The sequence below is a fragment of the Sparassis crispa genome, assembly GCF_003851025.1.
Source record: "Sparassis crispa DNA, contig_000001F, whole genome shotgun sequence".
In the NCBI taxonomy this organism is placed as follows: domain Eukaryota; kingdom Fungi; phylum Basidiomycota; class Agaricomycetes; order Polyporales; family Sparassidaceae; genus Sparassis; species Sparassis crispa.
Window position 1 is genome coordinate 1775750 of NW_020939748.1, and position 24903 is coordinate 1800652.

The window sequence follows — 24903 nt, forward strand, 5'->3', positions numbered from 1 at the left end:
CTAATACTTGATCGTTTCTCCACAGGACCCGAAGCAGGTGCAGGGTGCATGATGTTTTTTCTGATATCCTTCTCACATTGTGAGGTTTGTTACTTTCCTGGTGTTCCATTCATGTCCAGCACTCAGCCATTCACAATATATTTTGTAGGGCTGTTCCAATCATCACCAGTGAGTACACATCACATGCTTGCTCTGCTCTGCCAACTGATGCTCGTGTCAAGTGTTTTTGATGGAACTGCAGCACGGACGGTCTGGATTTGTGTCTGCTAATAGAGGATGACTATACAGACTTGTTTTGTAGAATTATTCTGTACCTACATACAGAGTGTCATGCAATATATTTCTGAAGTTCTGAACATCTATATTTTGAACCAATGTGTTACCCCAATTCGCAGCGGTAGAATGAGCTGCAGTGCCAATGATACATCTGAAACATGGGTTGCCGAGAAAGAAGACGAAATCTCGCGTAAATTTGAGCCCAGCAGGCCGTCTGGGGCTTGTGTGGGCAGTCCGCTTGGCCAGACCTTGTCCGCTCAGCTGCTGGCCAGATAGCTCTTGGCCAAGGGTCTGTCCATATACGATTTCACTCTCGGAATCACCTGGCTGGGTGACTCCCACGACCTCGGCGGGGCGCTCTGGCAATGTGACACAATTCAGCCGATTATCAGCCCTTCACAAAATGGGCATGTAGGCGGCTGTATGGTACCAATGTTGATGAGTGCACACCCGACACAAACACCTAAACCCAACTAAAACAAAACGAGAAGCAGGGTCGCTCTGTGTGTGAGGGAAGGGCGTCACAACTGTAAAATAAAGCAAGTGGGTCCCAGAACCTCGACCTAAGCCAAAGGGGGATGCAACCTGTAAAGAAACGAGGGCTCGCAACATAAACGCGAAGTCAGGCGACAATTTATGACAAAGTCACGAAAGTCGAAGGTAGGAAGCTAAAGTCGCGATGTGATCGCCAAACTCGTAGGCGAAGGTGAACTAAATCACAAAAGGGGAAGGGAACTATCTGTGGGGGTAGAACGCTATGGGGGAATGCAGTATTCGCCTTCTCGATGAAGTCACAGTCAGTCTAACGCAAAAGTCGGATTAAGACTAATGCAGATCGCTATCGCTATTTCGCTATGTCGCTATTGCAATGTCGCACTTTGCTATTGCAGTTGCAGTACGCAGTCTCAAAGTATAGCAGTGTCGCTATGTCGCAGTGTTGCAGTGTTGCAGTGTCACTATGTCACAGTGTTGCAGTGTTGCAGTGTTGCTATATCGCAGTGTTGCAGTGTCGCTATGTTGCAGTGTTGCAGTGTCACAGTGTCGCTATGTCGCAGTGGGGTATATCGCAGTTCGAAGTTGCTATCACAGTAAACGCAGTTTCTCGGTGATCTGAAGTGAAGGGGGAAGTCTCCTACTGGTCTTCGATGATAATCGATGTAGATACAGCAGGTATTTATAGAGGGGAAAATGGGGGAGGTGAAATGCGAAAGTCGCAAAATGTCAGAAGATGTATCCTGACATTAGAGAGAGTCGCAATGGTCTAGGACCAATGGAAAAATAGGTAAAGGGTGTGGAGAGGTGAATGTCATACGTTAGCGATGGAGAAGAACGGTAAAGTAGAGGAAAATTGAAAGAAAACATATGTTACTTGTCCTGAACCACATGGAACACTCTAACGGCATCTCCGGTCCAGCACAAAGGTAGGAGTTTTAAAGAGGAAGGTTGAACGATAAAGGGAATGAGATTTGCAAAGGAAGAGGTCGCGACCGTTGTGCAACACTGATAAGTCGGCGCAGCGAACCAGCGAGTCGGTGCAATGTCCAGAAAGGTGGCGCGATGTTGGGGAAGTACGGACTTAGACGGAAATCGACCAGGGCGCATCGAACTAGACCAAAGGACAACGGGTAAGTGGTATCCGACTGCGAGGAGATGCAAGAGTGGCGTATGAGTGACGAAAGAATGTCGAATCTCGGTGCGAAGTTGCGAGGAATCGAGCAAAGTTGAACGAAGTTGCGCGAAGTCAGAAAGTTCACAGAAGATCGTGAAAGGGTCGGATGCATCTTGAAGGCTAAGGGATAGAGTAGTGAGGTATGAGTGATCACTGGAAAATGCATTTTCAGAGGCCAGGAGGTCTGAGAGCATATCAACATCACAGGTCACAGGCCCTCCAAAAGTTGCTTGGCAGACTTAGATGTCATCACAACGGGTTGTTGTCATCGGGAAGTCAGTCCAAAAAATGCATTTCACGGGTCCTCTTGACTTTCCGTGGACTGTACAGCTGTAAGTACTTCAAATGAGACTTCTTCTGGCACCCAAATTCAAATATCTTCATTCTCGTCAGTTCCTCCCTGCAGCCTACCATCACACTCAGTGACAGTGTCCGCAATGCTGAGTAGTGCTAACGAGCTGGCGCTGAGTGATAGATCAGTGCCCAAGGTTTTATCGTCTGCCACAGTGGCATGAATCCATTCTGAACTGAAGTATTCCATCAGTTGTGGTGACGCACTGTTGCACACCAGTGTCACAGGTTACACACTCATTGTTGCGAAGTCATATCCAAAGCTAGGTGTCACACGGCCGATGATGTTGGTACCATACAACCGCCTACAGTACTCATGGCCAAGATTAAGCAAAGGCACCCTTGCACTGATCCTTCCATGTTGTGATGACTTTGAAAATGTCTTAAGCCGAGGTTAGACATTCGATGTTGCCAAATTGACCTTGTCGGTCTAATGCTCTACTGTGCACAACAGCGACACAAGTCCACTGAGCAACCAGAGAGCAGCAATAAAACATTTGACAATGTGTTGGAAGTTACACTGGCAGACGCATTCAAGCTCAGTCTTGAATCGAATAACATTAGTTTAATATCGCAGTGCACCATTTACCGCATGAATCAGAGCTTCTGCCTTCGGCGATCTCGGCTGACAGAGCACTTGAATGGACGAGGTTAGGACCCCGGCATATCCTCCAATATGTCCAATCTGAATGTGGGTAAAAGTGGACCTCAAAATCGGCTGACCTCCGATCCCAGTGCAGCTAAAAAGGGCCAAAATTTCGTACCTGTCCGATACTCGTGCGGACAAAATTAGTTGTCATTCCTGTTGTCTGATCCATAATGCGGATAAAAAGGGGGTCGGGACAGTGGTGGGATGGTGTCCACTGGCACTCGGAGGCGCCGGAGCGCCCACTTGATGTCCGATCAGCCATGCGGACAAAAACCCCTTCATTTCGACCCACCCAATCCTATGCAATTCAGGTCAAAAAGTGTGCAGGTAAAAGGGCCAAAATTTGGAGATTTTGGATCTAACATCTTGCAGGATATGCCATACAAGGTTGGCTGGTATGAGGCAAAGCCCAATCAGTAAGTCTCATTGCAAGTACCTGGTCCAGAAGGGGAACAAACATGATGGTTCCAGAGGCGTATTCGAGTGTGGGCTCCATTTCCACATCATTCTCCATGGGCTTCAAGATGTTGAACACAGCCAGCAACATAGTGCATGCGATGAAGATAGACACCTCAGCAAGATGATGACCTATCATGAGAGCTGAGTAAGAATGAAGTGCGTTAATAACATCCATGCATACCTGGACAAATTCTGAGGATCCCCCTCATCAGTCATAAGTGAGTCATACATTGTACATCACCTTACCGTCATGGTCTCCCATATCCGAATATGAAATCATGAGGGTCACATTCAGGTGCTTTGTCCACAGAAGGCATGAATCTATCAGGTTTGAACTCAAACGGGTCAGTATATTCTTGAGGATCATTAAGAAATTTCTTAAAGAGAAAGTACTAAACACTATGGCTTTGAATGTGGAAAGTCACTTACCAACCAAAGGTTCAGAATAACAAGGGAGTCCTTTGGAATGAAGTAGCCAGCATGAACACCATCCTCACTTGAGCAATGTGCCAATGGTGAAGAGTGAGTGCATCTCAGCAGCATTGAATTGACAATACTGAAAGACATACCTAGTGATACAGCGGGGTTCCAGTGCAAGAGCTCCATGTATAATGGGTTCACGTAGGGCAATTGCTCCGATCTGTAAGACAAGGAAGTCACTCATTTCTAATGACTCTGTTGAGCTCACAATGAGCCTTCTATAGCACATCATAGTCAGGAAGAATGTGTGGGTTAAGGATACAGTCTAGGACAAAGCATAAGTTAAGTATAGAGATCCACACCAAGAAAGCACACACGGTATCCATACCACCTGGAACTGAAGCATGAGGTGGGATGTTGACCATGATGATGATGAGAGTATCAATACAAACGTACCGCTGTAGAACGAAGAAGCCGCCTGCTTGAGTATCTCTTCTTTCGTGGGGCTAAGATCCTCGGTGAAATTAGCGGAGAGACCATGCAAAGCAGTTCCGGTGGCCTAAGGAATGCTCTCAGCTTGAAGATAGGAAGAAATTTAAAAATGTGCCCCACCAGCTGATTCTTCACAAAGTTGAATGGAATATCATTCATGTTGCGAAAATGCTGAGTCCACAGTTTAACATCCTTTCTCCACCCAGCTCTCAGAATCCATGCCGGAACATGTTGTACTGGTCCTGGCACTTAGGTTGATATTGAAACAAACAACTCAAAAGCTCACAGAGATGAAAGACATCAGAGAGAAACACTTCAGGAGCTGTGAGTGACAAGAACTGGGTCGGTGCCCTCCTTGACCTAATACCCATGCGACAACACCAAAAGAGTTGCTAAAATGCTCCTATGTCAGTAATCCTCGGTGAGTTCTGAGTTAGTTTGTTGTCATTGAAAGAGCTTACTGCTGAACATGTTCTGACACATCACCAGGCTCGCAGAGAACGCGCAGCAGGAAAAGATATGCCTTGGCTTCCAAAAGAGAGGCCAATTCCCCCACTTTACTGCAGTTGCCAACAACTGCGAGAATAGCCAGTGATGTTCGCGAAAGACTGCCCCATTGTGAAGAAGCGCAAAAGACTAATCCCAACCAACCATCTCTCCGCCGACTACCAGGACGGGTCTGTTACAATAGATTGAACTCTTCTTTCCAAAATTTCTATGGCAAGTTGGTGTGAATTATGAATTATGACCCATTGACCAAGAAGATTGACTGAAATGATATCATCTATAGGAATATTGAGATACTATGTCAATCACAGATGTAGACACTAACCCCACTTCTTCCCCCAATCCGTGAATGTCGTCCATTCATGTGAGTGTGGCATGTCAAAGATATTACCAATGACTGGCCATCCTTTGGGACCAGGCGGAAGCAGGCCTTTTTGAAGTTGCACAAAAATGCCGTTCAACAGATATACTGCCAACGCTAAGGCTACAGCATCTAATATTGTCAGTAAGCTGGTCATTCTCGGTGCGATTCGCACTGAAGGATGTAGACGGTAGACAGAGTGGACAACCACAGAAGGTAAATGGCCGGGTTTTATCCCACCGAGTGAGGAAAGAAGTTGACCAGCACTACTCGGAGAAATCCTGGCGTGAATCCTGGCGTGCACGTCTGACGGAACTTCCTATGTAAGAGGATGCTCAAGTGCCCACCGGCACTCAAGCTGCCCCGGATCGCGCTCAACCAATTGAATAAGGGTGCGTTTTCACGTACTTAAGTTAGAGACCTGTGAATAGTGACATGTTGACAGACAACGTGTTTCCTTTCCAGGAACCCGTTTGCACGTCCACGTGATCGTGTCACGTATCTTATCTCCCGGCAGCCGACCTGCAGCTCTTCGACTTCCGAGTCTTCCAGGCACTGCGCGGTCTTTTTGCATCGTATCCATTATGTCTGGCCGTCTACAACACAAGGTACGTGGCATTTCATCTATGGTTTTGTGAGGCGTTTCTCAGTTCCCCCAAGGTTGCTCTGATCACTGGTGCTGGATCGTGAGCACCTTCTCCTCCACAACTTACATATCAATATATATCCCTAATAATCTAGAGGAATCGGCCTGGAATCTTCAGTCCTGTTTGCACAGGAAGGTGCCAATGTCGCTCTCGTAGATATCAATCTCGAAGCGGTGAAGAAGACAAAGACGCTACTAGATGGCCGGTTCCCGAATGTCAAAGCCATCGCTATCAAGGCTGATGTCGGGAAAGAAAGTGAGGTAAAGAACATGGTCGATGAGACCGTCAAGGCTTTTGGCCGTCTCGATGTCATGGTTAGTAGTACCTTACCTAGCATGTCCGAGCCCCTTCTACATCGATTTTATGAACCTATGTAGTTCAACAATGCAGGTAAGTTTCTGACGACATCTATCTTAGACGTAAATGTATTCTGGGCACTTCCGTGTAGGGATCATGCATCCAGCAGATGACAACGCTCTCAACACCGAGGAGCGAATCTGGGACCTGACGATGCAAATCAATGTCAAGGGCGTTTGGTGGGGATGCAAATACGCTATCCTCGCGATGCGCCAGAACCCTGTCGACGCGGCTATGGGCTTGCATACTGGCGGAAGCATCATTAATACCGCGAGTTTCGTTGCAATCATGGGAGCAGCGACTCCACAATTGGCCTGTGCGTGTTTTCCTTGCAACCTGTGCTATTGAGTAGCTAATGAAATACACGCGGACACGGACAGACACTGCATCCAAGGTGGAGATCCATTGTATTCGGGTGTAATTCCTCTAACGTACTGCTCTAGGGTGCTGTCCTCGCCATGACACGTGAATTGGCTATGGTTCATGCTCGTGAAGGCATCCGAGTCAACTCCATCTGCCCGTAAGCGTTCCCTGTAATGCCTGCTTCTTACTGGTATTGATATTTATCCTTCCTCTCCAGTGGTCCATTGAAGACCCGTGAGTGTACATCCTGCCTGCACTGATGCTATGCACTCGTGCCTCATCGCCTCATCCCGAACCTTCTCAACTTACACCCATTCTCGTCTTTAGCTCTACTTATGGACTTCCTCAACACCCAGGAAAAGAAAGATCGTCGCTTGGTCCACCTTCCCATGGGCCGTTTTGGAGAAGCCGTCGAAGTCGCCAAGGGTGCTCTGTTCCGTACGTCGTGTTCGCGATGTATGCAACTGTATCATTCTGACTTACTCGCGATGATCAGTTGCCAGCGATGACAGCAGCTATATGACCGTGGGTTCAAAACACTTCGTGTTTGTGCAAGTCGGCTGATCTCGTTACAGGGTACTGACTTCAAAGTGGATGGTGGTCTTACTTCCTGCTATGTCACACCTACCGCAGAACAGGTCCTTCCTCCACCTTCCAGCCTGGTATAAATGTAAGGATAACACGATGGCCCGAGTCTGCGTCAATGCAGTCGCACTGTGTCGCGTTCAGATGGGCAACGAAAACAAAACGGAAAGAAGATCGGAACGACTGACGTGTAAATCTAGGCGAGTAGATAAGAATTATGTATCACTTCTTGCAAGTAAGTCCGGATGAGAGCGCGCGCAAACGTCTTCCAATCGCATGTAGATTACTTGGAAATCGCAGAAGAGACATCCCAAGCATTCGACTGTCTCGCATTGTGTGAATCTATATCCTGAGACCCCGGTTGACGTGTGGTGTAATGATTTGCAGTCTACGATCCTTAACGTATGTCATTATCTAGTGCGATGAGTATTGGTTGCGCATATTGTGAGTCGCACAGACAGACAACACGCAACCAATAGTCCCTTAGTACAGAGCGTGCTGCATAGATGATTTAACCACGAGCATCCCGAGCATCCGAATCCGTTCGGATACTTGGGGTAAGGTTCTACATTTAAGGATAAGATTGAGATGCAAAGTCAGCATCTTCCGGGGAAAGTTTTTAACATCGAGACTGCGCATCAGCATTTTAGCTAGGCGTCATCCACAGAGGGTAACAAGGCTTCGGCCTTCGATGACCTGGCCTTGATACAACACTCGTACGGAACTGGATGGCTGTATGTCCGGCGTACATTGTTTAGAATCATGACGGCAAACTACCAGCGGCGACGTACCAGATCATTCCAGAGGTAAACTCAATATTTGGTTCTAGCACTGCTCCGTCCAGCACGGGCTTGGATATGTTAAACACCGCAAGCGACATGGCGCAATGGATGAACACCGAGGCTTCCGCGAGATGGATTCCTTCAATGAAAATGAGCGGAACGTTCGAAGCGCATTACAAGAAGTCACATACCTGGACAAATCCTGCAGCGGCCGAACGTCAGTGAATATTCTTTCATTTCCCATCGTGTACTTGCTCGCCGTCGTCCAAAGCCAAATGTGAAATGGCGTGGATCGCGCTCTGCAGCTTTCCCGCGGGAAGTTGTGAATCGATCAGGATTGAACTTGAACGGGTCGGCGTAAATCTGGGGATCGTGAAGGAATTTCCTGAAGGACGTAGGGCGGGGAATTGGTATCAAGAAGAAACCTGATATCAGCGTACGCATCACATGTTGGCTATGACCAATGTACCCTTCGGAATGAGATAACCACTTTGAACATCATCCTGGCTGAGACAGTGGTAAGCTGGGTATATGAGGTAAGCCTCAATGCGTTTGGAATGCAAGGCGAGGCAAGACACACCTAGTGAAATGACAGGATTTCACCGGAAGATCTCCAAGCATACTGCATTGAGGTAGGGCAGCTGGGACCTGTCGGCGATCTCTGGGAGTCTGTCGCTCCCAATCACACTGTCTATTTCCATCTGGGCCCTCTGCTGCACTCTTGGCTAACACATCATAATCAAGAAGAAGTTGCTTATAGCGAGCGGCTGCAGTCTGCAATATATCTGGGTTTCAACAAGCTTGCACGAGGGTGTCGAACTGGACGTACAGAGTCTGTGCCGCCTATAACGTGCGAAATGAAAAACAATCCACACCAAGTCTGCACGATACTCACCAACGAAGAATGAGGTAGCGATAAACTTGGCAACCTCTTCTTGCTCGGATGTAAGGTTCTCTTCCTGCAGTCTCAAGGAAAGTAAACTGGGGAGAGCGGGACCTGCTGCCTAATAGTAAAGTATCTGCGAAGGTTGTCGTAGAGCCCTCACTGTAAAAGCAGGAAAGCTTACAACTTGTCCTTGCACGAACCGGTAAGGCAAGTCTTGCATGTCCCGTCGATGTTTAGCCCAGATCTTGACGTTCCTCCTCCATTCTGCTCCTGGCATCCACTCGGTGATATAGCGCACTTTTGGACAACAGTCAATCGCGAGAACTGAGACGGACAGGCGAACGCTTACACCAAGGGATAGCATCAGCCAAAAACGGCCCGCCACCAGTCAGATACGAGAACTCCGCGAGTGCACTTTCAGCAAATTGCAAAAAGTAGTCGACGTCCTCTTCTGCTGTACATCCATGAGAAAGCCGGAGGATGCTGGCACCAACGCTTCTGTGAACCCAAAACCGGGGCGCCCATTCAAATTGCTAACTACGAAAGCCAACGGCGGGCTCCTCACGCTTACCTGAGAATATGCTGGAGAAGATCATCAGGTCGGGAAAGCACGTGTGACAAGAATTTGCAAGTCTGAGCCTCCAACTAACTGTGCTATCTTACTTCGACTTCCAATGAACAGTGAGAACAGTAAACGATGTTCGCGCCATTCGGGGCCCGTCTGGAGGAGCGCTTGCACGCGATCCCATCCGGCCATGTCACCACCTACGGTCAGGGTAGGACGGTCAGAATATATAGCACGCTTCTTTTCCAGCATCTCGAGGGTGAGTTCGTGCGAATTCACGATGACAACCTCTCTCCCTAGTAGATCGAGATAGATAATGTCTCCTGGACAACGTTCAATGTGTGAGCTTTCGAAATGCTATCTGACATTCATGCTATGCACCGTATTTATCGGCCCATTGGACAAATGCTTTCCATGGGTATGAATTTGGGAAGTCCAATACGTTTCCGATTAAGGGCCATCCCTTGGGACCAGGAGGAAGAGAACTTCTTCGTTGCGAGAATACGCGTCATAGAAGGAAAGCCACCAACAGCAACGCGGCAGCGTCCAACATAAACGTTGGTAGACCAGTCATGCGGAGGGAACGGTGGAGAACGCACTTCAAAGCGCCCGCGGAAGTATCACCATTTTACATACGCAACTAGTGCAAATCAAGTAAGTACTCTACCACTCGCTGCATATAGCGGTCGGAGCAGGGGTAGGCTGCGTACCTTTGATGGGATGCGGAGGCGGTGCAAAACTCAAACGCTGCGACGGTTGTGAAACCGTGGAGTGATCAAAATGCACTCAGCACGCTGGAAGCCTGAGGCCTGAGGCCTGAGCCCGCCGTGTCAAGCCAGGTTATTGCAATTGTGAAACATTGTTCGGTTGGGTTAACCCTGTTCCGACTGAAGCTCGTTTGGGTAGTAAGCGCACAAAAGCTCAAGACGGGTATATGAAAAAGTCATGAGCTGGGGCGACAAAGTACACACAGAAACGGAGCTACAGACGACCGGAACCAGAACGCAAGCATTGGACGTGAAAGGTCTTCAGCATCTTCAGGATATCGCGACACAGGTCGTAGCTGTTCGCAGTGGAGATGTTCACAACTCTTTTCCCCTTTTCTTCGCAGCCTCAGCCTTCTTGACCCTCAAGATTTCCTGACCAACACCGTTGTGGATGTTCTTGCGCAATTCCGGTTTGTAGCCTAAGCTGAATAGTATCTCGAGGTGCACGAAGAACGGTGCAAGAACAAGGGCTGCCGAAATAAGGGTAATTCCAATATCAAAGGGTGGATCTACTGATATCTGGTGAGCAACTTACCCCCGACGATGTTATCCAGCAATGCGGGTGCGCGACCCTCCGGTCCGTAATGCCCAATGAACTGCGCAATCCAGGCACCTACGTTCATGCAAACAGCCATTGGAACACCGTTAGACCTGAGTGCAAACGACGTAGCCGCGAGAAGCGACAGAGTCATTTGCGGGATGTAAATCAGCTGATTAGTAGAGTGAGTGCCCAAATTCCGAGAGGAGCGGTATATAGTACGCACGGCGGCTGTTGGCTCGAGGATGAAGTAGTAAACGATGTATAGAATGGCATGAATGGTCGCCCAGTTGAGGTCAAAAGCCAAATACTCGTTGATGTTGACGTGAATAGGAGGAAAGAAGGCGGGCACGGGGCAAGTGACCATGAGCACTTGGAAAGACCTGAAACGCCCAACGTGAACTCAGCATACGTCATAGGAAAACCAACTGACCAGAGGAGCAGGGGAACGCAACATTTATGGATGAGAACATTGGTGGGATTGTTATGGTAGGCGCCGTAGAAGGTCAGCTAGTGATTGAGTTCACGTTGTCGAATGCGCCGCTAGTCAAATTATGTTGTTCAACCGAGAAAGCCACGCACTTGTTCCTTCACGCTGAAAATGGAGACTGTCATGGCTGCGGAGGGTGCTGGAGAAAAGATGTGAGGCAAATCATATCCGGTGAGGCGGGTACTTATAGGCCCTGTGTGAGCGCCTGTGATTTCAGCGGATCAAACTTGAAACGTCTGCCAGTGAGGGAGGTAGATGATGCACCGAACTTGGACTCCCGGCCACGTGCTCACATACACGTATCATCGACTCGCGCTCCAGAAGGAGGCTGCTAGTGCTACGGTGCTCTCCAGTCATTGACTTATCCTCCACAGCTATCTGTGTACTCCAGCTGATATTTCGATCACTATGGTACGGTCTACCCTGATCGTACGAGCCTCAGACGCTCTTCCCCTCGCTGCCAGCGTGGACGACGAGCCGGTGAGTTTAGCACTGACACGGTATTTAACCGCGTCTAGACTGTCATATACCGCGACAGACAGAACAAGCTCTTCAAGAGCACAAGCAACAGGCAAAGCTCATCTTCCGACGGATCACTCCCAACTCCGAACCTCTCTGCTCGATCGAGAGCGGACAATATACACTTCAGTATGTGGCGGACACACGCTTTTGCGTCCATCCAACCCAACTATCCCTAGCTACCTCATCTCAGACAATGTTGTCTTCCTCGTCATCGCAGACAAGTCGTATCCACGGAAATTGGCTTTCTCATACTTGGATGAACTGTCGAAGGAGTTCTCGACGTCGTATGGCGCCAAGGTAGACACCGTCAGAAAACCATATGCGTTTGTGGGCTTTGGTGCGTCCGCATATACAACCATGCATGTATGTCTCACCTGGACATAACATAACTAGATACTTTCATGGGGAAGACGGCGAGGATATACCAAGACACGCGGACAGCAGGCGCGGCAGGCAATTCGAATATTGAGAAACTGAATGACGAACTACAAGATGTTACACGCATCATGACCAAAAACATGGAGGAACTCCTTTGGAGGGGGGACTCATTAGACAGTGCGTTCACCGCGTCACCTCATGCTTCCTTACTCCTGACTGTTTCGGGATTCATAGGGATGTCGCACCTGTCGACCTCACTACGGTCGGAATCAGAGAAATACCGTAAATCTGCGAGGAACATCAATGTTCAGGCTATGTTGCGACAATACGCACCAATAGGCGCGGTAGTCTTCATAGTGATTATTCTGCTATGGTGGAGATTCTCATGAGCGGAGGACATGCGTGTTAGGTCGTCTCTCACTATGGATACAGTACGGTTCTCAATGGACGCTCTCAGCTATTGCATCTATATCGCAGACCGCTCTTGTTGGTGCTCTACGTTGTACGTGGCAGCTGTGGCGCCTGTCAGCTAGCACGATCACGGGCGCGCGCTAAACTCCACATGCTGGATCTTGCCGTACTACACGATGCAGTCGTACACGAGTTCACAGGCGATAGATATAGATAACCACAGGCCCTGCCTGCAGATAGCCAATCTACATCCCACTCTACGCATCGATCTTGTCTGCGAACGAGACAAACGGCTGGAAGAGTCTGAATATCCATCGGCGTCGTACCAAGTGGTGAGCTCCCCATGGCCTATGTCAGTGTACCCTTCCCAGGCGGCGCATCCCCAATGATGCCCGTCCAATCGTTCCCTCCGGTCGTTGGCTCCCCAAGCCCGACCGTCTCACAAAGTCAGATCCAGCCTGGTGCGATCACATACACAACGACCACCGGCCCCGATGGACAGGTCACCTACCACCCATTCAGGTGAGTCTGCTCTCTGGGATGCTCGATTGTTCTACTTGTCCGTTTCGCCGATCTGGTGTGATCATAACTGCTGACGAATTGTGGCCGTTGCTTCATTTTAGGGCTATTGCTGCAAGGTTTGTGATCTCACACTGAACCCTTCAGGACTGCACGCTCGCGAGCTATTGTCTCATCCTGTGTTGATCTTGCAGCTATCAAACATCTCAGGGTGTTGTCAGTGGTATCCAATGGGTACCAGCCGAGGCTACGCAAGTACTCCCGGTCGGTGCTACGCCAGCTACCTCGGTAAGTGCTGGTTGATTCAGCGGTTCAATCCGCTGAAGCACAGACTGCGGAACGAAACCAGGACATCATGGCGTCTTTCAACCGTCAAGCTGACAAAGAATGGTAAGCGCTTACCATCAAAGCAATCGCGTAGCCTCACATTATAACCAGGCAACGCGAAGAGGAGCGGCGTCGCAGGAAGGAGGCCGAGCGCCGCGACAGAGAGCATCATAGGACCTACTCGCGTGACGACGACAAAGACCTCCGTCGGGCCCGCGACAAAGATCGCGAGCGCGAGCGCCAGAGGGAGCGCAGGCTCAGCAACACGTACGGCAGTGGGTATTCCCCATATGAGCCCGATCGCAAACACAGCGCCACTGCAGATCTCGAGCGCCGTTTCCAGGACCTCGACGTCGACCGCCGCGAACGCGAATACGAGAGGGAACGCAGACCCAGCACAGGTTTCGGCGGCGGCACGCGGTCTCGTCGGAACTCTACCTACGGCGATCGTCCTGCTGGATATCAGCCTGCTCCGGGTGGACCGTACCCCACACCTGCGGGCGCATATCCACCATCCTCAACTGCATATGCATCGCCGCAGAGCACTTACAGCAACCCATACACTTCCCCGCAAGCTCCGTACCAGAAGCCCAGTCCGTATGCGACGCCCTCCCCTCGTCCTGGTGAGGTTATACCTCCACGCCCCGTCTCGCCGTATCAGGTTGGTGGGATCCAGCGCCCAGTCTCACCTTATCAACAGGGTGGTCTTGGGCGCCCTGTGTCCCCTTACCAGAATCCCGGAGGCGTACAGCGTCCTGTCTCTCCTTACCATAATCCTCGCCCTGTGTCACCCTATCAGATGGGCGCCATACAACGTGCTGCATCCCCGAGGCCTCTTCCAGGCGCATACCCTACTACCGGTGAAGGCCAGGGCATCAGACCGTCTATTTCTCGGGTTCCCAGTCCTTCACCTTACCCGCCTCCTCCTGCAATGTACGCCAACAGTGCTGCTGCTCAGTATGGTGCACAGTACGGGCAAGGTGCTCCTCAGTACACGGCCAATGTTGGATATGCTCAGGGTTATCCGGCAGGCATAGCTGCCGACCAGCAACAAGCAATACTTGCTGCGCCCGAAGGCTTTTCGCGCCCTCCCAATCTGGCACAGCCATATACCCACTTCGAGATCATGAAAATCCAGGACATGGACGACTTCTTGGAAGTCATTCCCCGCATGCCACTTGTTCTCGTACCCCACGATGTTTACCATGAAGACTGGATTCGTCTCATGAATGTTTGTGCCGTTAGTCATACCATGTCCCAGCCTGTGTTGATATGATATGTAGGACCTCTCGTTGGCCTGGTCCGGGCGACTGCCGGTACCAGAGTACGCACGCGACGGGCGCCCGCCGAAGCGGACCAACCTCACTACAGACCTCATCGATCTCTGGAATGTCTCGTTCTTTTTGGCCCGTGGTGTTGAACTCGTACTGTATAAGGGTCGCGAGCGGCGTTCGGGCCGCAGCATAGGCACCGTCGACTTGCATCTTCCTGGCTTTGACACGTACGAGTCGGTGTCGTCGGACGATTCGGAAGATTCCGACGACTCCGACGACTCTCAGGACGACAGGTACGGATATGGTGCATATGCGGGCGTATACGGGCGCCAAGTGGAGGGGCAGATGGCTGAGGTCCGTGAGGCGAGACGCGTACGCCGCGAGAAGAAAGCAGAGCACAGGAAGCGCAAGATCGAGAAGAAGCGGAGACAGAAGATGAAAGAGATGGAGAGGAAGTATTCCCTCTATCTAACTTGCACGTCCCCGCGAGAAGGTGGCCTGGTTCCACAGATGTGAGCTCTCGCACCACAAGCGGGAGTTCGTCGCATGAAGGAAGGAACATCTCGAATGCTATATATATTGATTCAAGACATGTACACAGCGGTTTGTTTGGTCCGCAGGGTAGTACTCTCGTGTTTTGTATACCTCACTATGTACAAGCTTAAGCATGAATGGATAGAAAACTTGGCCTGGAGCACAAGAACAGTCCGTATGTTGAGGTCGTACATATTATCTACTGGCACATAGTCTACGCTATCAGGTACGCAGCAAAGTCCACGAAATGCCATGTATATATACCAGTAAGTATAAATTAATACCGTCCCCCTCGTCCTCGTCCTCTCCCTCTGGCGTTGTACGAACTGCCCTGCGGATTACCATATGAGCTGGGGTTGTATCCACCACGGTTCTGGGGAGGTCCATTGTATCCGCCATAGCTCCCATATCCACTACCACCACCGTATCCATTCGGGGCAACATATCCACTTCCTCCATACCCTCCGTACCCACCCCTGGACCCTGTACCATAGCCCCCTGGGCCATTCGTATACCCACCATCATGCGGAGTGTCATAGCCACGACCCCTTGGTGCACCGCGACCACGGCTTCCTGCTGACGCGCCGTAGTACTGCTGGCCGCCTCGAGCTCCTTGACCTCGATAAGATTGTTGCTGGTGCGGCGCATAAGATGTTTGCTGGTAGGACTGGTTGTACGACCCTCCATGTTGATAATCATTGTCTCGACTTTCGAAGTGGCGACCATTGTTGTGGGAACCAGAATTATAGGAAGGGGGTCCACCATACGGCGGCCCTCGACCATTCCGCGACGATCCGTGGTCACCTCGTCCACGGCCGCGACCTCCACGCCTTGCAGTCTCTCGATCAGCTTCTGTAAGGACAGGGTGCGACCTCTTAACACCGGGCAGTAGAATAGAGCGATGGGGAGTCAGTTGCTTGGGAAAGAAGTAGAAAGCAGAGAGTGATCGGTCGTTCTTGATGTCAGGAAGGCCCTGATTAGGGAGAGGGCAGTAATAGTTTGCTCCAGGTGTGCAATCGGGATTCGGAAGCAGGCTTCCACATAATCCTTTGCTCGCCTTGACGTTTATGGGTACGGGCTGCAGCATTGTGATATTAGTAGCGTTGTGAACAAGAGCACACGGCGGCGACCCACCTCCTTGCTCTTACGCTTGCCGTACAAAGCCTCCAAAGACGGATATAAAGAATGCTCTTCATACACATATATGACATTATTCCCCAATGTGTTGCGCCGCCTCTCCGCGTCAGTCATATCGGGATAACGAGGGCTCATGGCTTCAAGCAGACGCTTCTCATCAATAAATGGGAGGAGTGCTACGCCTTGCCACGCCATCCTCTTGCCATTCATGTCGATTTGAAATGTAGCCGGATAGAAGTCGATGATTGGTGATGTCCGGTTCAACATGAGTTCGTGGAAGACACTTGGAATGTGTTGACGACTAGCGACAAATGTAAACAGAATTCCACACAAAACCGCAGGGTCAGGGTCATAAAACATACCTAGAAGCTGGGAAGACGCTCATCAGTTGCTCAAATGGCTTGAAAGGTTGGCCAGGATTGAACTTGATGTCCATCGTCTTGACATCTACAAAATCGGCAGCGAAAGGCGCAAAATGATATGGGTAGTACCACTGCCATGAAGGAACCTGCGAAGAAAGCGTCAGAAAGCTATCAATGATATATCCAGCATAATATTGTGTTACCCCTTGGTAGTAATAGTGTAGCACCCAAGCGATGCCTTCAACATAATGCTTCGTAACCCTGAAGGATAAACAATTATAGAGGAGTAGTGCAATATGCCGAAGAACTTACTCCTTTCTGAACGCAACATCACTATACTCCACGCCGAACTTCTGTCGGTAATATCGTTCCTTATATCCAGGCTCCCATAACCTGAGTTGGTTTATGCGTGTGTGAATGAGAGTTTATAAAACTAAGATAGACCGAAACACACTTGACCAAATCTTCCTGCTCGACGGTTCCGTCAGCATTCACCTTGTATGCTAAAGCGTCCGACGCGTCCGGAGGTGCATCATCGTCGGAACCGAGATCTTCCTCCTCTTCATCGTTTTCAACCTCTTCAATACTTCGTTTGCCAAGCACAGAACTGTTTGCGTTATCGTTAAGAGTAGTGTCATCTTCCATAGGTGTGACATCAGCATCAGGCTCTCCTTCGGCATCAGCATCAACTGCTACCACTTCTTTCGAGGTCATTGATGCACTGCTCTCGGCAACGATGGGGGAATGTCTGACCACAGATGATGTCTGCGAAGTCTCAGCAGGTGGGGGAACAGATGGTGTAGAAGGCGTAGATGCTGAGCCGCCTGATTTTAACGGCGATGACGGCTTCAACGGCGTTAGACCAGCCAGTTCGGCCTTGAGCATCTCAGCAGCACTCATATTCGCCATGCGAATGAAGCGCCGATTCGCGACAACATCATGGTTAGAACCCGCCAACGCTTGAGCAGCAGTGGGCGCAAGCTGTACAGCTTGGACAGACTTAGGCCCGCCGAGGCCGATGCTATCTGCTTTGACGGCAAAATCAGTGGTGACGGGTCGAGGAGGTAGCGGATGATGAGTAAGTGGCATCAACGTTTTAGACGGAGCAGTAGGAGGCACGGTCAGATTAAGGGACGATGAGGGCCCGACAGAAGAGCCATTAGTTGTTACGTTCTTGTCCAATTTACGACGCTTCGCACTCTGGTCTTGACGTTCTTCCGCTGTGAAGTAATGTTAATGTGACGAGTACAGATGCTGATTTCATAAACATACCTTCACGCCTTCGCCGGAAAATCTCGTCCTCACGCCTTGCAAGACCCTCAAGAATAATCTGGGCTCTCGACAACTCGACATGACCATGATTGGTCATATAGCCACCCATCCTTGGTAATTCATCTCGCCAAATCTTCAGCAGTATATCTATGGCTCCCTCTCTGATCTCAAGTGATGGCAAGTGAGGCAAGAAATCGTTCCCGACGAAGAAGATGAGCAGCACCCAGTCATCAATCGCTTGCTCAAGATTGAACGGGAAAGGCGCCTGTGACACTTTAAGCTCGGCTTCAAGATACTCGCGCAAGATAGAAACATCGAGGAAAAGGAAAGGTTTCTTCTCCGGAGGAGTCTTTTTGATAGATGCCTTCTCTCCAGTACATTGTGCAGCATAGTGTCCTTCTTGACCGCATATTCGGCACGCTGTGCGACTACCTTCTTGGAAGAAAACATCCTCCCGCAAAACTCTGAAATGAGGTTCATGAGTAGCTAGTGAGAGCATGATCAGATCCGCGTCCTGAAACATACGTCAGATAAAATTCGAACTTGTTCTGGCGTAAACCTCACCAATCCATATATCACATGGCGAGTATTGGGATCGTGCCCAGGATTTGACCGTTGACGTCTGATCCACTCAATAATTTTATGTTCTCCTTCGCCGGGAACGCTTGCGTCGGATATGATTACTTCCATCTAAAAAGAATATAAGCCAGCGTGGTCGTCTGAGTCATGTAAAACGCACTTGTTTCCAACCGGGGTCTGTGCTCATCTTGTATGCTACCCAGTAACGCAAAGATGTTGCAAGAAGATCCATAAAGGGTGTACCAGGAGTGATGGCATTCGAATCCCACGGTCTCTTATTCTTTTCTTCATCACTAAGAGTCTTCCCCATAGCTTTATTGAATGGAGATGGTGTCAGCTTGTGGGCTTCGTCAAGAAACAGGAGGGAATGTACCTTCCCACATGGCGACGGCTTCCTTCCGAGCCTCCTCTTTTTCTTTTGCTTCCTGCGCAGAACGGAATCGTCTGGACCGTTGCTGGTTCATCTTAGCGCGAGGAGCAACACCATCTTTTAGATCTCTTCAGCTATGTCCTCAAAGATCTGACGCTCCATGCTTACCTATAGCCATGAACAACAACCGACGAGGCCGAATCATGTTGACGACGCGCTCGGTGTACTTGAAAATTTCCACCATCATTTCCTCTTCAGTTTCCGGAGCAGGCTAAAATATAGAACAAGTAAATCGCCGTTGGCACTTGAGTAGTGTTACTCTCACCTTGCCCTCCGGGTGCGTACAGGGATGGACCTGCGATATGATCATGAGCGGTCAACGCAACTCTAGCATCGAGGTAACACTCACAATACCATTCATGTCCAGATACAAGTTGTCAAACTCCATGCCGTTCGGATTAGGGTGCGAAATGTCCACGGGGATCGCAATTTCATTGCCTTCGGCATCCGGTACTTTCACCTCTTCCTCCTCGACTACAGGCAATACTGAAGAGAGGTTAAGCAAAAGGCTGCATAGCAATCAAATGGCCGCTCACCAATTTTAGGGTACTTTTTGCTAAGCCAGCGAAACAGTGCCGGGACACCCTGCAACACAAGTGAGTGGTCTGAGACACGGCTGATAGGCTGCAACTCACCATGTGTGCAGTACGATGGGGTTGTTAAATGAGGTAGAGTGTAGAGTGGAACGACGTGAGAGACACGGGTGGTATAAGTGTAAACCGCGGCGCTGGTCGCTTTGTGGCCGACGCGCTCGATGGCTGCTCGAGAGTGCTGACGTAATGGATCTTGGTCACGCGGAGGATACCCATATACGGAAATTGAAGTTATCCCTCTAGGGATCCTTCGACCTGCCGTGACTCGACTCGGCAAAGTACAGTCCTTCAGCATAACACTCTTCCCGTTTACTCTCGTTTCAATTGTTTAACAAACCACGGTATGGCACCAGCACCACTGCTAGATGTGCAGGTCCAGCCTCCGAACGGAGAGTCCTCCACTCCCCAGTCGAAGTCCCAGAAAGCCACGACCAAGGCTGAACGGCGCGCATTGCAGGAAAAGCAAAGAGCTGCCAAAGCGGTTAAGGCTGCAGCGGTACCTAATGGCGTAAACGGGAAGCAAGGAAACAAAACTCCTCTACCTTCATCCTCCAACTCACCTGCTCCGAAGAAGGCAGTGAAGACGGAGACTCCACTCAAGCCTGCATTCGCCGCGATGAACAAGGGCGCGAAGGATGCAAAACTCGGGACTGTTTCTTCTGTAGATGCAGTCGTTGATAGGGCCCGTGGCTTGCGTATATTTTCACATTTTGGGCTGCCGAAACCTGTGAGCGTGGGCAAGGGGGATATCCATCCCACAATTGTACGACTCGCCTTACTATTCTCAAATTTCAAAATAGTGGGTGCAAACGCTCGCTGTATTGCTACCCTCACTGCATTTAAAACGGTGCGCGCAACAAGTTAAGCTTTGTAGACATTACTGACTTAACACTAGGTAATCCAAGACTATGTCACACCGCCCAACAACACCCTTTCTCGCCATCTCATGACACATTTGTCTCCTCAAATCAGCCATCTTGTAGCTGCCAGACCCATGTCCGTGACGATGGGCAATGCAATTCGTCAGCTCAAGTTGGAGATCAGCGGGTCGGACATAGACCTCCCGGAACAAGATGTTCGTGTGTCATCCGATAGTAATTCGTTTAGAATGCTAACCTGTAGTACGTATACCTCAGGCGAAAGACGCCCTTTGCCAGAAAATTGACAATTACATCCGTGATCGAATTATTATTGCAGATCAAGTAATCCAAGAAACTGCGGGCAACAAAATCAAAGATGGAGATATCATCCTGACGTACGCAAGGTTAGACTTGTGGGAGATTCACACAGTCTGCACGACTCACAGAACGCTCAGATCCTCAGTCGTTGAGAAGGTTCTGCTGGGAGCACATTCCGAGGGTCGCAACTTTTCTGTGATTGTTGTCGACTCAAGACCAATGTTGGAAGGTCAGTGTGACCAGAAATTACATGCTAGTCAGTATCTAACATGGGCTCAGGCAAGCGACTATTGTCCGTCTTGTCTTCTGCAGGCGTACACTGCTCGTATCTTCTGCTTCCCGCTCTCGGTTCTGTCATCACTGAGGTCTCCACCGTGCTCGTTGGGGCACATTCGATACATTCGAATGGTGCCTTGTTCTCTCGAGCTGGGACTGCTCTCATAGCCATGATGGCCAAACAGCACTCAGTCCCCGTCGTGGTGTGTTGCGAGACATACAAGTTTTCGGAGGGTATCCAGTTGGATAGTTTCACTAAAAATGAATTAGGTAGGCCCAAACTGTCATCGGCGTATGGTGGAACGAAGGCTGAATTATCCATGCTGCAGCTCCGCTCGGAGATCTGTTCTCTTCGTTTCCTCTGACGAAGCCTCGGGATGCGTTGGCTCTCCAGAATCAGCCTAATCTTGAGATCCTGAACCCGCTTTATGATCTCACTCCCCCAACTTGCATTACCGCTGTCGTCACGGAAGTCGGTGTTATTCCCCCGAATTCTATGAGCTCCATTCCTCTTGCTCTCGGCAGACTTCTTTGATTCTTTCTTGTCGTATGTATTTGCTACTCTATTGTTGCATTCGCTTTCGTTGGTCGGTATTCTCTCGCATGCTATCATATAGTCCAGTAATTGAAATTGTCGTGGCACTCTAGTCTGTATGCTAACATTGTAGCAGAGCTAAGCAGAACTTCACCGAGATTGCATCTGTATTTCCGTTGTAGTAACCATCGTCTTTGACTCTTTGTTCAATCTCCTGCAGAGAAGTGGAAATCAAAAGTCATAGTTGAAATTAGCAGTCCATTTGTATGTGTATTGAAGTTCTGGGGCGGAAGACTATCCACACGTTACGACCGTGATACGACTGGCTATCAGCTCTATGTTATCGCGACTGTGTCTTGGAATCCCCTTCCACCATCTGCTTCTCTATCCACTCAAAAGCGTAATCAGTAGCGTGCTCCACGGGTTTGTCGAAAAGGTAAGGAAGGATGGGTACGATAGCAAGACCGGTAGCAGTCGGCCCCCATGCCTTAACGCGCGGACTTCGGGTATTCACGAACATTTTCTTGGCCTGCTTGACGGCGGTATGGATTGTAAAAGCGGGAAGAGCCCTTGAATAAAGGTGATCAGCTGAATGTCATATTGACAGTTCAGAAACCTACATCGAGGCTATGGACTGAAACACTGCGCGTTTAACGGCGACCATCCCAATTCGAGTTGGCTCGGAGAAGTGCGCAGCTTCTAACGGAGATGGACCCTTTCGGTGAGCTTTGTATGATTCGTAGCTCACATCACTGAAGGTACAGCATTAAATTTAGACCCAAAAGTTTGAATATGAGAAACACAGACCCCGCAAGATATAACCAAGAGATGCCGTATGCAGCACTAACAACAACTGGAGGAACGACTGGACGGAAAGCCTCTCCAACATCACTAGTCTGTTGTCAATCTATCGCTGAACAGTAGATAGCCGGATGATGGTGCATACATAGGCAATGTAACGATGTCCAGCACGCACGGCTGTTCTCAACCGTGCAGCATATGCCATGTAACGGAGTTCGGTATCGGTTGTATCGACATCGCGGTCCGCAAGCGCATCAATCTTCGAAGTGGACGACATGAGAATGAGTGGAAGGACGTGCGGAGAGGCGAAAATTAGGAAGCAGAAATATTTGACTGGGACTTGTTCGCGAGCATGACGAGGTTGAGCGGCTTGTGGCCCGCTGCCAAAATTGGGCGGGTGTGCCGGAATGTGCCGGTAGCCGGGAGTCCAAAGAGTGACTCCGCACGCGTCCACCGTCCTCGACGTCTTCGGACACACCGTGACCCAGTTCGACATGACCACCAACCTCACAGACTATCTTCAGGACTCTCTCGTCGGCGAGCCCGCCCCTCAGAAGATTTCCGCCTACTACAGTCTGGTGTTTCCCACTTTCACCTATTATCTCCAGACGCTCAACGTTACCATCGGTCGTCGATGCATCCCCTGTTCTTCCGCATCTTCTTCAGACAATCCTCAGGTAGACGTCGACCTTGGTCCTCTGAAGAGTGTATCACGCCTCCATGCCAAGATTGAATACGAAGAGGAGGAGGAACGCTTTGTACTTGTCGTTATTGGCAGGAATGGTGCATGGGTTGATGGGGTCTGGTCTGGGAGCGGGAGCAAGGTTCCCCTGGGCGAGAGGTATGTGAAGTGTTCGTACTTTGCCAACACTGAACGCATCATTAATCTCGGCGTGAAGATCACAAATACAGATTGCATCGCGGACATTCCATTTCGTGCTCCCACCTCCTCCCGCTCCCGAGGATTCCCCATCTCCAAGCTCTCAGTCCTCAGTTGAGAACCGTCCGCGCTCTCCGTCTGTGGATATAGTCGACGTCACCTCGATTTCGCCTCCTTCATCGCTTCCGTCCTGTTCGCCTCCACCTGCTGTCGTCCTGCCTGCCCCTCCGAAGATACCACCACGAGCTGGGACTCAGCTACCCAACTCAAACACTATTAGGCACAAATCCAATACGAAGAAACGCAAGAAGTCGGATCCTCAAAATTCTCTCCCCCTTCCGCCAGAAGTGATCCCTCCGAAACCGCAGCTCACATATGCCCAATTATGCTACCGCGCCATCAAGGCGCTTGGAGGGAAGGGTTCGCTTCAGGATATATGTCATTGGATCAAGGAGACGTATGAGTGGTATAAATATTGCGGGAAGGACTGGGAGGTGAGTCTCGGTAAATTTATCATAGGGCTCGACCGGCTCATTGCTTGATCTCAAGAGCTCCGTTCGGCACAACTTGTCGTCGAATCCAGGTTTCAAGAAACTGTTAAGATCGAAGGATGAGAAAGGCAAGGGTGCTTTATGGGTGATTGACGAAGCTTTTGAACACACGTTCGAGGAGCTGGACGCCAAGAGGCAAGCTGCGGCTGCCTTGGCTGCTTCTGGCGGCGTCGATGGAAAGGCGATTGGCAAGAGAGGCAGGGTCGTGATTCCACTGGAACCTCCGTTCAAGAGAAGCGTCAAGGGAGATTTGAAAGGAATGCCCCTTCCGCCACCATTGACTTCGACTCCCCTCACCTTGAAGACGAACTCTCACTCTCCAGCTAATACAGCGCCTCCATCCACTTCAGACACACCCCCGATTACACTCGCTTCCTCCGATTCCACGGTGAAGCTTGAGACCCCCGCACTCCACATTCCTGCATCGCGGGGGTTATCATCCTCGTCCACTGCGTCCATCGTTACTCCCTCTCCAGGCCTGAATAACGCGACTGCGGTAACTCCCGAAGAGTCTGCGTCCACACGGCCATCTGCGACACCCTTCCCTGCGATACCTGCCTCTGTCCGTATCCCTATAATAATTGGCCCAGTCCCACCCTCTTCGCCTCCTCAAAGCTCCGACCCCGCCTCGTCCACTCCGAAGCCAATTGTTCTTCATGACAATACTCTCATCCTCAATCCCGAAATTTTTTCGCATCTCACTCCGGAGCACCTGAAAGATTTAGAGGGGCTTGGTGCGCAGAAAGCTCTTGAGATCCTGCAGAGTTACATCGTCAGGTATTACAAGGAGAAACTGAAAGCGGAAGGTGGGAGGGGTCGAGGCAGAGGAAGACCGAGGAGAGGAAGAGGAGCTGCGGGAGGTAGGGGTTCTACGTCAGCGGGCGCACACCCTCGAACAGATGCTCCTACTGCAGGCCCCTTCGCCCCAGCACCCCTCCTACCTCCAGCTGTGGAACCACTACCGATGACGGCAATGGCACATGAGACGCCCGCACATCCCAATAGCGATGTTGCATTCATTCGTACGACACCGACATCGGACGTACTTTGGCAGGCCGTTGATGCAGCACCATCTCCCATCGTTGTGATAGACGACGATCCTGCGGAAGAAGAAGGTCCGGCCATGAAGAGGAGACGCCTGGAGAATGGGATGAGCGTGTCCACATCCGCCACATAGCAG

The 24903-nt window shown here is 50.2% G+C and overlaps 11 protein-coding genes across 11 annotated transcripts; 5 read left to right on the forward strand and 6 right to left on the reverse strand.

Annotated features, from left to right (window-relative positions):
- Positions 1-4102: 4102 nt before the first annotated feature.
- SCP_0205820 (hypothetical protein) lies at positions 4103-4475 on the reverse strand (the record flags this gene model as incomplete). Its single annotated transcript, XM_027754496.1, has 4 exons — positions 4103-4149; positions 4213-4221; positions 4281-4383; positions 4437-4475. The coding sequence occupies 4 exons, from the start codon at positions 4473-4475 to the stop codon at positions 4103-4105; spliced, it is 198 nt and encodes a 65-aa protein (XP_027610297.1).
- A 1293-nt stretch (positions 4476-5768) lies between these two features.
- SCP_0205830 (Uncharacterized oxidoreductase) lies at positions 5769-7219 on the forward strand (the record flags this gene model as incomplete). The annotated part of the gene is made up of 11 exons (XM_027754497.1): positions 5769-5792; positions 5845-5870; positions 5926-6145; positions 6209-6221; positions 6280-6504; positions 6569-6582; positions 6632-6708; positions 6769-6785; positions 6879-6989; positions 7048-7076; positions 7127-7219. The coding sequence occupies 11 exons, from the start codon at positions 5769-5771 to the stop codon at positions 7217-7219; spliced, it is 849 nt and encodes a 282-aa protein (XP_027610298.1).
- Positions 7220-7786: 567 nt separating this feature from the next.
- Positions 7787-8155, reverse strand: SCP_0205840 (hypothetical protein; the record flags this gene model as incomplete). Its single annotated transcript, XM_027754498.1, has 3 exons — positions 7787-7868; positions 7928-8057; positions 8110-8155. 3 exons carry the CDS (start codon positions 8153-8155, stop codon positions 7787-7789), a joined length of 258 nt encoding a protein of 85 aa, XP_027610299.1.
- Positions 8156-8416: 261 nt separating this feature from the next.
- On the reverse strand, positions 8417-9621 carry SCP_0205850 (hypothetical protein; the record flags this gene model as incomplete). The annotated part of the gene is made up of 8 exons (XM_027754499.1): positions 8417-8441; positions 8499-8692; positions 8748-8761; positions 8814-8922; positions 8986-9101; positions 9154-9302; positions 9376-9386; positions 9451-9621. 8 exons carry the CDS (start codon positions 9619-9621, stop codon positions 8417-8419), a joined length of 789 nt encoding a protein of 262 aa, XP_027610300.1.
- An 830-nt stretch (positions 9622-10451) lies between these two features.
- SCP_0205860 (DUF962-domain-containing protein) lies at positions 10452-11289 on the reverse strand (the record flags this gene model as incomplete). The annotated part of the gene is made up of 5 exons (XM_027754500.1): positions 10452-10606; positions 10672-10846; positions 10901-11057; positions 11108-11184; positions 11257-11289. 5 exons carry the CDS (start codon positions 11287-11289, stop codon positions 10452-10454), a joined length of 597 nt encoding a protein of 198 aa, XP_027610301.1.
- A 283-nt stretch (positions 11290-11572) lies between these two features.
- SCP_0205870 (Protein transport protein) lies at positions 11573-12453 on the forward strand (the record flags this gene model as incomplete). Its single annotated transcript, XM_027754501.1, has 5 exons — positions 11573-11644; positions 11703-11812; positions 11863-12023; positions 12080-12241; positions 12299-12453. The coding sequence occupies 5 exons, from the start codon at positions 11573-11575 to the stop codon at positions 12451-12453; spliced, it is 660 nt and encodes a 219-aa protein (XP_027610302.1).
- Positions 12454-12818: 365 nt separating this feature from the next.
- On the forward strand, positions 12819-15111 carry SCP_0205880 (hypothetical protein; the record flags this gene model as incomplete). The annotated part of the gene is made up of 6 exons (XM_027754502.1): positions 12819-12997; positions 13099-13113; positions 13189-13282; positions 13344-13384; positions 13433-14552; positions 14605-15111. 6 exons carry the CDS (start codon positions 12819-12821, stop codon positions 15109-15111), a joined length of 1956 nt encoding a protein of 651 aa, XP_027610303.1.
- Positions 15112-15406: 295 nt separating this feature from the next.
- SCP_0205890 (5'-3' exoribonuclease 2) lies at positions 15407-19547 on the reverse strand (the record flags this gene model as incomplete). The annotated part of the gene is made up of 15 exons (XM_027754503.1): positions 15407-16207; positions 16264-16567; positions 16629-16774; positions 16832-16889; positions 16941-17021; positions 17083-17848; positions 17901-18414; positions 18465-18590; positions 18640-18791; positions 18853-18966; positions 19018-19120; positions 19175-19204; positions 19259-19395; positions 19446-19494; positions 19545-19547. The coding sequence occupies 15 exons, from the start codon at positions 19545-19547 to the stop codon at positions 15407-15409; spliced, it is 3384 nt and encodes a 1127-aa protein (XP_027610304.1).
- A 298-nt stretch (positions 19548-19845) lies between these two features.
- SCP_0205900 (Probable translation initiation factor eIF-2B subunit) lies at positions 19846-21491 on the forward strand (the record flags this gene model as incomplete). Its single annotated transcript, XM_027754504.1, has 6 exons — positions 19846-20349; positions 20398-20577; positions 20639-20766; positions 20818-20909; positions 20960-21226; positions 21286-21491. The coding sequence occupies 6 exons, from the start codon at positions 19846-19848 to the stop codon at positions 21489-21491; spliced, it is 1377 nt and encodes a 458-aa protein (XP_027610305.1).
- A 340-nt stretch (positions 21492-21831) lies between these two features.
- Positions 21832-22569, reverse strand: SCP_0205910 (hypothetical protein; the record flags this gene model as incomplete). The annotated part of the gene is made up of 4 exons (XM_027754505.1): positions 21832-22060; positions 22112-22243; positions 22299-22387; positions 22438-22569. The coding sequence occupies 4 exons, from the start codon at positions 22567-22569 to the stop codon at positions 21832-21834; spliced, it is 582 nt and encodes a 193-aa protein (XP_027610306.1).
- A 217-nt stretch (positions 22570-22786) lies between these two features.
- SCP_0205920 (hypothetical protein) lies at positions 22787-24900 on the forward strand (the record flags this gene model as incomplete). The annotated part of the gene is made up of 3 exons (XM_027754506.1): positions 22787-23133; positions 23192-23666; positions 23722-24900. 3 exons carry the CDS (start codon positions 22787-22789, stop codon positions 24898-24900), a joined length of 2001 nt encoding a protein of 666 aa, XP_027610307.1.
- Between the last annotated feature and the right edge of the window lie 3 nt (positions 24901-24903).